The sequence below is a fragment of the Spermophilus citellus genome (genome assembly GCF_964194105.1).
Source record: "Spermophilus citellus genome assembly, chromosome: X".
Classification (NCBI taxonomy): Eukaryota; Metazoa; Chordata; class Mammalia; order Rodentia; family Sciuridae; genus Spermophilus; species Spermophilus citellus.
Genome location: NC_138190.1, coordinates 91,735,404 through 91,747,808, shown reverse-complemented (window position 1 = coordinate 91,747,808; position 12,405 = coordinate 91,735,404). Strand labels below are relative to the sequence as shown.

The 12,405-nt window shown below is 33.5% G+C and overlaps 1 protein-coding gene across 4 annotated transcripts in view; it reads left to right on the top strand.

Annotated features, from left to right (window-relative positions):
• DIAPH2 (diaphanous related formin 2) overlaps positions 1 to 12,405 on the top strand; it is an 813,387-nt gene that overhangs the window by 50,888 nt on the left and 750,094 nt on the right. For all 4 annotated transcript variants that reach the window (XM_081278193.1, XM_081278192.1, XM_081278190.1 and 1 more), the window contains one exon: positions 450 to 626. In XM_081278193.1, the coding sequence (XP_081134319.1) occupies positions 450 to 626 (177 nt within the window). The remainder of the gene's footprint in view (positions 1 to 449; positions 627 to 12,405) is intronic.

The window sequence follows — 12,405 nt, the reverse complement described above, 5'->3', positions numbered from 1 at the left end:
GATTACTGGGGATTGAACCCAAGGGCAATTTATCACTGAGCTACATCACCAGTCTTTTTTAAAATTGTATTTTTTTTAAATTTTGAGACAGAGTCTTACTAAGTTGCTGAGGCTGGCCTTGTACTTGTGATTCTCCTGCCTCAGCCTCCTGGAGTCACACTTGTCTTTGAGACTTCTTTGAACCTACTTATTGTGCAAAATAGAAATGGCAAGAGACTTAAGTTTTACTTTTGAGGAATACTTTTCACCCTCAGACTTCTAAAGTTGAAGAGCTACTTCAAGGTTTCAAAATAGTACAATCTCTAACTGGAGCTTGCTGCTTAAAATAACATTTTGTCAAGAGACAATAATAATACATATTATACTAAGTGTCATTTTGATATTTCAGTTCTTTATGTTCATGGGTCTCGATCTTTTTCTTAGGGCTTTTTATCTTTTTCTGTTTGCAGCGTGACCGAATTACAAGTTTTAGAAAATCTACAGTCAAGAAAGAAAAACCTCTTATTCAACATCCTATTGATTCCCAAGTCGCAATGAGTGAGTTTCCAGCAGCTCAGCCATTATATGATGAACGATCTTTGAATTTGTCAGAAAAGGAAGTACTGGATCTCTTTGAAAAAATGATGGTAAGTTAGACCTAATTTTGTTGTAGTTTTAAAATGTGTGTGTCAAGAATAGCACTGGATTTTAGGTACATGTGTTTGTGTAAACTGTTTATATCATGTATAGCACAGACCAGAAACTCATTGATACAACAGAACTATTTGCACAAGTATCTGTTTTTTTTGAGCTAAAACATCCTTGCCTATCTCTTCCACTGTGAGCTCCCAGAAGCAGGGATAGTTTGACTTACCTTTGTCCTCTAGTATTTATTAGTTTCCAGCACATCAGTCAATTTTTCAATTACTGATTTGTATGCTTCTTTCCATAAAGCAAAATAAGTCTTAAGTCTACAGGATTTCTTGTTGGTATAGGAAATGGAGTTGAAAGAACAAAGGGTAAAAATAAAAACAGAAAACCAAAACAAATAAAAAAACAAACAGTAAACAGAAAGAGAAATTAATTCAGTCAAGTTTGTTCTATTAGCAAGGTATACCACTTATATTTTCAAACATATTTCTTATGTTTTCTAGCTTGTTGTCATAATTATTTCTTATATTAGATAATAAACATAATAATTTGATTATTCAGCAGTCAATGGAAGGACAAGGGAGAAATGAGGCATTGGGCCATATTACATTGGTTAGCCTCACCAGAGAAGAACTGGAGCTCCAAATCCATGGTTCATTATTTTAAATTTCTGTCTCATTCATCAGTGTAAATTCTATATAAACAACTTTATAACATTTGTAAGCATTTCCTTCCTTTATCTAATAAGCCCTATTCTTCTTTAGTTGCTAGTATTTTCTGATTACCTAGATATTCCTCAGTTTACCATTCTGTTGTCCTATCTTAATTTTCAAAAATGGTGGAAATAAAAACAAAAATAGAAACAGTTCTCGAGACTCTTTATTAGCACTTTAATCTTTTTAAGTCTTCTTTCTTCACTCAAAAATAATTCTTGCAGCTTTAATCTGCTGATCCTTTTGTTTACTACTTTTTGCAACATTAGAGTTTATCAGTGGCCTTGCCATACTCCAGTTCTTAAGCTCACCATTGTGGGACCATTTTCTACTCCGTTCATTTTTCTTAGTCACTCTTAATTGCTTACCAAATCCCATTGGTTCTACTTTTATAATAACTCTGACATCTGTGTGTCCTCAGTTGTCCTCTAGCTGTTCTTGCCCTAGTTTAGATAATCTTCCTCTTGTGTTTCTTGTAGCCACTAAGATGGTCTTTTAACCAGTCTTCCTCCCATCTTCCAGGTTTTGCCTATTCTAATCCAGTATTGCCCTATTTATAATTCTGAAAGAGGGCTGAGGTCTTAGCTCAGTGGGTAGAGTGCTTGCCTCATACATGTGAGGCACTGGGTTTGTTCCTCAGCACCACATAAAAATAAATAAAATATTGGGCTGGGGATGTGGCTCAAGTGGTAGCGTACTCGCCTGGCATATGCGCGGCCCTGGGTTCAATCCTCAACACCACATACAATAAAACAAAGATGCTGTGTCCACCGAAAACTAAACAATAAATATTAAAAAAATTCTCTCTCTCTTTTAAAAAAATAAATAAAATAAAGGTATTGTGTCCATCCTCAACTAAAAAATATATATAAAAAATTCTGAAAGAGATGCCTTTTCCAAAGCCCCTTATGTTTTCAGATGATCATTTTATATGTACCTATTCCATTCCCTCAACTATGCTCCTTGGTGACTATTTCCCATTTTTGCTGCTTAAACCTTTGAACTATTCCCCATCTTTATTTTTTGCTGATGCCCTTGTTGCTTAGTAAGTAAACTGAAGGAATCAGAAGAGAACATCCATAGACTTTTACCACCACAGCTGCCTACCTTTTAGGATCTGTACTCAAGTAGTCTGCCTTGCTTCTTGTCATCATAGATGAACTTTTCATGTCTCTGTCCTTCCACTTGTTCCATCCCATTCCCTTTTATTTACTCAAACATTGTTTCAGTGACCTTCTCCTCTCTTTTCTATAATTCCCATCAGCATACAAACATGCTGTCCCTTCTTATAAAACATTCCCTCTATCTCTGTTGCCAGCCACCTCTCTATTTATTTACTCTACTTTGAAATGAAGTTTCTCACAATAGTTTTACTTATATGCACTGTTTTCAATTCCTCTCTTTTCACTTTCTCTTCTGAATTCATTCCAACTATGCTCCTCTTCTACCATTTCACCAAAACTGCCTTTATAATGTCAACAGAGATCTTCATGCTGCTAAATCCCATGGTAAGTTCTTAGTTCTCATCTTAATTGACACATCAGGAGCATTTGATTCAGTTGATCAATCTCTCCCTGTTTGAAGCACATTTTTTTCCCTCAACACATATTTGTTTTCCTACTACCTCTCAGGCTTCTCCTTTTCAGTCTTTCTTTCTGATCCCTTTTTATGTCTTTAACCTGTAAATATTGGCTCAGGGATCAGTTCTTGGACATCTTTTCTCTATCTCTACTCTATCTTCAGTCTTTGATGATAGCAACCAGTTATATGTCTTTTGAATTTCATTTGTATGCTCATAATTCTCAATTTTTCTCCACCCTAGTCCACAACTCCAGACTCATATGTCTAACTTTGTAATGAACATCTCTCTTGGATGTTCAAAAGATCTCTCAGAATAATAGCCAAAACAGAACTGCTGATATTCCTCTCCAAATCTTCTCTAAAATTCTTCCCCTCATTTTTTTGGGGGCACTGAGGATTGAACTCAGGAGCTCTTGACCACTGAGCCACATCTCCAGCTCTGTTTTATATTATATTTAGAGAAAAGGGTCTCACTGAGTTGCTTAGTGCCTTGATAAGTTGCTGAGGCTGGCTTTGAACTGGAGATCCTCCTGTTTCAGCCTCCTGAGCTGCTGGGATTACAGGTGTGTGCCACTGGGCCTGGCTAAAATTCTTCTGCCTTACAGTTGACAGTATGTCCATCTATCTACACAGGTCCCAAACAGGGTATCCTTTATTCCTCTCTCACATTCGACATTCAGGCTTTTAGGAAATTCCATTATCTCTCCTTTCAAAGTAAGGAACTTACAACATCTGACCATTTCTTACCACCTCTATTGGTACCATATTTTTTGAAGCCTCATCTGGATTGCTACAACAGTGGTAGGACTATTAGGATTACCACAATTCCTAACTGGTCACTCTGCCTCCATCTTTGATCCTCTATAATATATTCTCAACAGAAAAAATATTCATTTAAAGCATGAACATCATATAACTTGGCTCCTAAATCTTTATCAGGGCTCTCTGTTCCACTTAGTTTAAGAAAGGCCATTGTGGGGCTAGGGCTGTAGCTTAGTGGTAGAGCACTTGCATAGCATGTGTGTGTGTGAGGTACAGTGGGTTCAATCCTTAGCACCACATAAAAAATGAAACAAAGACATGGTGTCCTAACTACAATACAAAAACAATTTTTAAAAAGTTTATTTAATCCTCCCATCCCCACCCCAGCATATTATGGATCAGCATCCTTAATCTGAGAAATCATTCTGCATTTGGATTTTTGGGATTAACTAATTTCACTTAGCATTATCTTCTCTAACTCCATCCATTTACCTGCAAATGCCATGATTTTATTCTCTTTTAATGTGAGTAGTATTCCATTGTGTATATATACCACATTTTCTTTATCCATTCATCTCCTGAAGGGCACCTATGTTGGTTCTACAATTTAGCTATTGTGAACTGTGCTGCTATAAACACTGATGTGGCTGTGTCCCTGTAGTATGCTGTTTTTAAGTCCTTTGGGTATAGACCTAGGAGAGGGATAGCTGGGTCAGAAGACACCAAGGATATGACTCTACTTTCGTGTACAACCAGAGATATGAAAAAGTGTGTTCTATATGTGTAATATAAATTGTAATGCATTCTGTTGTCATATATAATAAAATTTAAGAATAAATAGATTAATTAATTTTAAAAAAGTCTGTGCAGAAAAGAAAAAAAATAAAGGCCATGGTACATACAATAGCTTATAAAGCACTATATGATCTTGTCCCTCCTTTTACCTCTTTGATATCTTCTTCTACTCTCCTCCCTTGCTCACTCTGATTAAGTTCCACTTATGGCTTTGATGTGATTGTAACCCTAAGCAACAGTGAATCCTGGTCATTTTCAATTTTTGTGCAGTATTGTGTTTTAAATGTTCATTCTAATGTCTCATCAGAAAATTACCATTTTCCTCTATAAATGTGGGATATTTTCAAAATGATTTGCTTGTTGGGTTTATAAATGTGATGTAAAGAAGTGTACAACTTGGTGCCACATTTTCCCTAATGGGAATTTTTCTTTTCATGGAAATTTGGGAATAAGATATCAAGAAAAGATATCTTTCAGGTACTGTCATATTGTGTTATACTTTAATTTGTTTGATCTCATTAATGTTATCATCAACCATATACTCACATATTATAAACTTGTATATTGGCTAAAAACTTATTTATATTCAGTAGTGGGATTGCTGGATCATGTGGTAGTTTTATTTTAAAAATTTTAGGACTCTCCATACTATTTTCTATAATAGCTGTACTAATTAACATTTTCATTAACAGTGTGTAGGGGGTTCCCTTTTTCCCCACATTCTTGCCAACACTTTTTATCTTTTGTCTTTTCCATAGTAGCTATTCTAACATGTGTGAGATTATATATCTATTTGTAATTTTAGTTTCCATTATGTTAAATGAGGCAGGTCAAGCACAGAAAAACAAATATTAGGATTTCACAAATATATGGAGATTAAAAATGATGATCTCATAGAAATAGAGGGTAGAATGGTGATTACCAGGGTTTGGGGTAGTTGGGGAGGGATTGGGGAGATGTTGGTAAGAGGATACAAAGTTTTAGTTAAGAAAAATAAGTTCAAGAGATCTATTGAACAATATGGTGATTATAATTGATAATATATTGTATTTGTGAAAAAAGCTAAGATTAGATGAAAGTGTTCTCAACACAAAATTGATAGCTGTATGAGGTAATGCATATGTTAATTAGCTGGATTTGGTCATTGACATACATCATGACATACAGTTTTGTCAATTAAGCCTTATTTATACATAAATGAATAAAGATAAAATCAAATATATAGTTTTTGAATATATATTATTTTTATAATAAATAAATATTATAAAGGTCTGTAACAAACATTCCCTCCCATTCTCCAATAAGTTTCATTATTTCTTCAATTGCCAATATTTCCTGATCACCTAGATTCCCTCAGTTTATCACTGTTGTTCTATTTTAATTGCCAAAACAGTGATGATAATAATAGCAAAACCAGAAACATTATTTATTAATGAATATATTATTTTAAATAATATGATAACAGGAGTTGGATATCAAGAAATATGCTGTGATTTAAAGTTAAGAACCAAAAGATTAAAGGAAAGATTTTAAGGATTGTATCTCTTCTTTGAGAAAAGTCTACTTGAACATTATGTATATGAGGTATTATTTTTAGTTTGAAAATCATTGATTTACAGTGAAAAAGTTATTTTATGAATAAGCATAGTTTTTGTTTACTTATGACCCAGGCATGTAACTAAACAGTTTGCATGTATTATTTCAGTGCCACAAAGTAGGTAACATTGTTATCCCCCCTTTTCAGATAAGGGAATTGAGACTTAGAGAGAGGCTTAGAAAACTGGTTCTGTAAATTGCCTAATAGCTGAGCTGGAACTCAAATCTAAACCATTGGCATTTTCATAACATCTACATTTAATAGTGTTTTATTTAAGCTACATATAAAATTGATATGTTTTTCTTGCATACATACTGTGTGGAAATAAAAAGCAACTCACAGGTACATTGAGTGGTAGGTAAAGCCAGCCTGGGGTAGATTATTTCCTACTGATGACATAAAGTTATCTGTAATCGCTTTTTACAGAGCATCAATTGAAAAGAAAGAGGACAACAATCTAGTAATGGAAAACTGATAAAATGTCATTATCACAGTTGATTGGTAGAAGGCACTTAAGTCATTTTGTTTCTAAAACACAGAAGTAGATTTTTAGATACAAAATTTCCCCTTTTGATTTCATTCCTGTAGGTGTCCTTCCTTCTGCAAACAATGTAAAAGATGTTCTTGTCCTATTTGATGGCAACCTTGCTTCTCTTGAGTCTCTTGATGTTACCCTTTATTGTGCTGTTCCTGTTGATTGGCTTTTTTAGACTTTAGAGAACCATCATACAATGTTTAGACCATTTGGCCTAAATACTATTCCATGTTTTAGCATAACATGCTCTGAGATGTAAAACATTTTAAATAATTGGATCAAATAGCAGGACATTATACACAATAACAATGTATGAGATGCTTGAAAAAGAAATAAATTATCTTAAAATTACTGATACAGTTTATAATTTGGAATTTCTGGGTAATAATATGTTTTCATGAAAGTTGCTGAAAAAAATTAATGAAAAACAATATTCAAATATAACTATCTTACTCTGATCATTGAATCTCTTGTTGAATGAAGAGTATAACTACCAACAATAGTTCTTGTACATGGCTGTGTCTGAAATTAACTGCAGGATGGAAGTTTTAAAGAACATTAACTATTTTATTTAATTAGTAATACCTTATTTTAAAAATCACTTGATTCTTTATACTTAAGGAAAATTCTGAAATGAATCCAGTTAAGTAAAAGATCTAAGTGGCTCAGTTTCACTTTACTGATGTCTTAGTACATTACTAATGTTCCATTGACTCTGACATCTGTTCCATGCATTGATAAATCACTTCATATTGTAGATACTCAATGAAGCAATTATAGACAGACTTTCTGAGTAATGGTACCAATGGTCATTGCTGACAGATTTAAAGCCCCAAATCTGAGATTTTTTAGGTGATTATTTATTTTACAGAACACTGGCTTCTTAGTAAACAATGTGCCACCTTTAGTTTATAAACTGAATTTTGTGCTTAGAGTATGGTTACCAACAATTGTTTGAAAATTGAGAAATGGTTCTTATATTAAAGCTTTCAGCAGCGCATGGTGACACATGCCAGTAATCCCCGCAACTGAGACTGGAGGATTGCAAGTTCAAAGCAGCCTCAGCAATTTAGTGAGGCCCTAAGCAACTTAGTGAGACTCAAAAATAATAAAAATGGTCTGTGGATGTAGCTCACTGGGAAAATGCCCCTGGGTTAAATCCCTGATATCAAAACAAAAACAAAAATAAGACAAAACAAAAACAAAAAAATAAGACAAAACAAAACAAAAAGTAAGACAAAACAAAACAGCAAAAACCAAAAAACAACTTTCAAGAATTCAAATATATCATTGTTTTTATATGGTTGATATAATTACCTGCATGGAGTATATTATACTTTTATAGGGTCCTACTCCCTTCTTCCCAGAGTCACGTTTTCAAATCTTCACCAGTGGGTAAAGTTATCAGGAAGAAAACAATACTGCTTCAACATTATTGATTTAGTAACTTTCAAAGGTGACTGAACTATAGTGGTATTACACATAATTTGTAACCCCAAACTTAAATTAAATGAAGTTCATATTTTTAACCTTTCTCATGTTAATCAGAAATATTCTGTATTGCCCTTAATTAAGATTGAAAGAAATCTCTCCACTGTTCACTTTAAATCTAAGAAAATTAATAAAATGCTGCATTTTATAGTGATTCAGCATTTAAAGTTTTCATAGCTTTGAGCTTCCCAAGAATAACTGAACTTTGTATACTGAATATACTGCTTGGGAGTTTTTAAACGTTTAATAGTAAATAAACCTTTAATAAGTTTATTTTTATACAAACAGAATCAAGGCAGAGTCCTTTGTTTTTTGGTAGGGAGTATGGAGGAGGTGAGAGATTTCCATTTAAACATTAAAAATATAAACACACAAAAACTTCTTGGGAGTTCAAGTTGGAATTTGATTTCTATTAGCTAACACAAGGGTGTGGTCTATCAGTGGAGGTACCTAGGTTTCGTTGGCAACATTGGATTCATATAGAAATGTCAGTAAGGACTGTGTTCTAATACAGGTAATTAAGTAGTTTTTTCTTATGCAAGTGGATGAGGATAGAAATGATTTGTGATTTCTAGGCAATTTCATTTAATATCTACTTAGTAAAGGTAATGTTTCATAGGTGAATACACATGAAATTTCATGTTTTAAACTTTTTTGTGGCAGTGCTGGGGATGGAAAGTAGGGTCTCATGCATGCTAGGCAAGTGCTCTACCTCTGAGTTATATTCCTGTTCTTACATGTTTTTCTATTCAGTGATTTATATTAATGCACTGTGCATTTTTCAACAATTTTAGTATAATTATATGCACTAAATGCTAAATTATCCACTATTCCATCTGTTAGAACTCTCATAAATAATCTCAAGGTTTTTAACTTTTGTTCTCTCAATTTTTCCTTTTCTTTGGATACCAGGTGTTGTACTTTAACCCAAGTATACTTGTTCTCTCTTGACTGTTATTACAGATTTCTTTTAAATCCAACACCAGTCTTGTAGAAGTTGGTTAGCTTGGATGAGAACCTTTTAGTGCTTTGAGCATAAGTACTTTTAATTAACTGTTAAACTACCATAAACTAAATTATAGTAAACTAGGTCTTAGAGTCTATAATCAGCCATAGATATAGCTGTCAAAAATGATCAGATTCTCAGAAATTGTCTAGATGGCATAATTTCCACTGGTTACATTTACATATCTAGTATCCTTACTTCATATTATTAGACTGTTGTAATGCCAGCATTATTCTGGGCAGTGTATTTTATTTTCTCATACAGACTTTTAAGAAAAAATAAGAAGGAACAAAACTTATCCAGAAAACAGATTTAAAAGGTAACTAAATATGACTCAATTTTAAATTTCCTTACCAAGTATGTTCCTCATCAAAGGTCTACGGCTGAGGGGATAGTAGAATAGGAGTTCTAGGAAGAGGAATTCAAAGAAGCATGTTTGAAAATTTACTGTCACTGGTAAACACAAATTCACTGCCTATGTTGTATGTTTATATATAGAAATATTTTTTAAAAATACTTCTGTTTTAAAAGTTCCTGCCAATATTTATTGCTATAAATGCATTTCAGCAACCATTTATTGATATGTGTAGTGTGCTAGGTAGTGCTGGAGTTATAAAGATGAATACAATATCTCCCTTTCCCTTAGAGAGCTCGGAGTTTAGTCAGGGAGACAAGTAAACAAATGATTTCTGTAATACTAGAATAGCTATGAATAGGTTACTTTGGTGGGTATGTAATACTATGCAGGGGCTCAGGAAGGAAGCAGAGAAAATCTAAACAAACTGAAACTGAGTGTCACTTTTGAATTATCAATCTTAATTGGGGCATAAAAATGTTCTTATAGTGTGTACAATTTAGTTTGTCAAAGTCCAAGGCCTTCTATAAGCAACTTATTTTTAATTTTTTTTGTGGTGTTACAGATTGAATCTAGACCTTGTGTGTGCATGCTATGCAAGAGCTCTACCACTGAGCTCCATCCCCAGCTCTAGGTACAGTTTCAAGTTCTGAAGGGTTCAAAGAAAATCCCTACTTTTAAGTAGCTCTTGTTATGATGATAGGGGTGACATATAGAAGCATAGGTGGGTGGAATTATAAAGAAGAAAAGCAAAGGCAAGTTTCCATGTCATGGTAAAGTTTATTTGATGGCTTTCTGCCAAATGCCAGACACTTTGCTAGTCATAGAGGATGTAAAGATGCCAAAGATATTATTGCTGCCACAAGGGTTTTATTTTGTTTGGCCTGCAAGCTAAGAATGGTTTTTATATTTTTAAGTGATTAGCAAAAAGAGAAAACTGTTTATGTGCCCATGAAAATTATGTGAATTTCAGTAGTCCACAAAAAGGTTTTGTTGAATGCAACCACATCCATTTGTTTATGCATTTTCTATGGTTCCTTTGTGCTACTGTAGAATTGAGTACAAAGACAAAGATTGTATAACCTGTAAATCCTAAAACATTTACTATCTAGAGATTTACCCCAAAACTGACCTAGTCTCTGGACTAGTGCATTAGTCTCTAAACCTTTTGATTTCTTACCCCATGGTGGGGGATTTGTTTTCATGTGTGTGTGTGCGCGCGCGTGTGTGTGTGTGTGTGTGTGTGTACACTTTAAAAATATAGCTATATTGGGCTGGGGATGTGGTTCAAGTGGTAGCATGATCGCCTGGCATGCGCGGGGCACTAGGTTCGATCCTCAGTACCACATAAAAATAAAAAAAAAATAAAGATGATGTGTCCACCAAAAACTAAAAAATAAATATTAAAAAATTCTCTCTCTCTTTAAAAAATATAGATATATATATACACACATACATATATATAAAGTTCATATATAATGTGTGTGTATATACACACACATTTGAGCAAGTAACCCCAGTATTTTAAACTATATACATATGCATATACTAATATCATTTACATTATAAAATGTAGACATAGTAAAGTGTGAGAAACATGAAATGAACAAGATTTTAAAAAATGATTGAAAATGAGTTTATTTTTTAATCATACAAAAGCCTTTGCTGTCATGGTTAATAATGTTTTAGTGAGAGCAGTGTCAGTGTGTCATTATTTTTTTATGTCTTGCTTAAAAACAGGCAGCAATTAGAAGGTTTAGTTCCAAGATCATTTTATTTTGATATTTGGCTTAATGTCTTTCATAGTTGAACATAAATCTGACAAAGATACGTAGATCCGAATAGAGCAAGTACATAGTTAGCACTGCTTATTAAATCATAGTATTAACTTTCATCAGTCCAATTCATGAATCAAGTAAATGTTTCCTGCTGAACAGTGACTAGTAAATTTCCTTCTTTGTTGATGATAGTCAGTTTCTCTTACAATGAATCTGGAGTGTTGCATTTTTATGTTTTTAAATAAATGGGTTCAAAATGGGTTTTAGTGAACAAACGTGTCTTCAACAAATGTCATGAGAGAAATGGGCTCTTTCCATTTTTTCTTCCTTGTCTTTAATCTGTAGAACCTTATCTTCATGTTTGTCTATTTGTTCCTGCTTCAGACAATATATCCAACACCAGGAAGAAAGAGGAAGCAAGGGTGGAGGTGACTGATCTGGGAAGGGGGATGGTGCCCGTTGTCAATGTGTGTCTTTTTCAGTGAAGTTTGTTGAAAGAAGTTATTTTCTTATTAATTATCTTTTTTTGTGTGAATGAAAAACGCCTAAATCATGCTAAATTTCAGTGGTTTTAAATGGCTTTGAGATAACCAGAGATATCTTTTGTAAGGTACAAAATGTTTTCATGTTCCTTTCCTGTCTCATTTCAAAATATTGTAGATATTCTATTGTATTTGAAATACCTTGGTTTATTTTAAAAGATTTTTTTAAAGAGCTACACAAAGGGGGGGGAGGGTAGGGAGTGTGCATGGGGGCAGGAAAGATGGTGGAATGAGATGGACATCATTACCCTAGGTACATGTATGACTGCACATATGGTGTGATGCTACATCACGTACAACCATAGAAATGTAAAGTTGTGCTGCACTTGTGTACAATTAATCAGAATGCATTCTGCTATCATATGTACCTAATTAAAATAAATAAATATATTTTTTTTAAAAAAGAGCTACAATCTTGACTGTGTAGCATTCTGTATTCTTTAAAATTCTGGCTTGAATTTTACAAGTTGGGCTACCTTATTCAAGAATCCTGCCCACTTATACTTTCCATAAAATTTCTTTTGTTAAAGAATAATTAAGTTTGGAAGTATGTTTTCTCTGTTATATTGTCCTATCAGTGACTCAAAAGTGGTTTATTTATTCCATTATTGAAACAATTT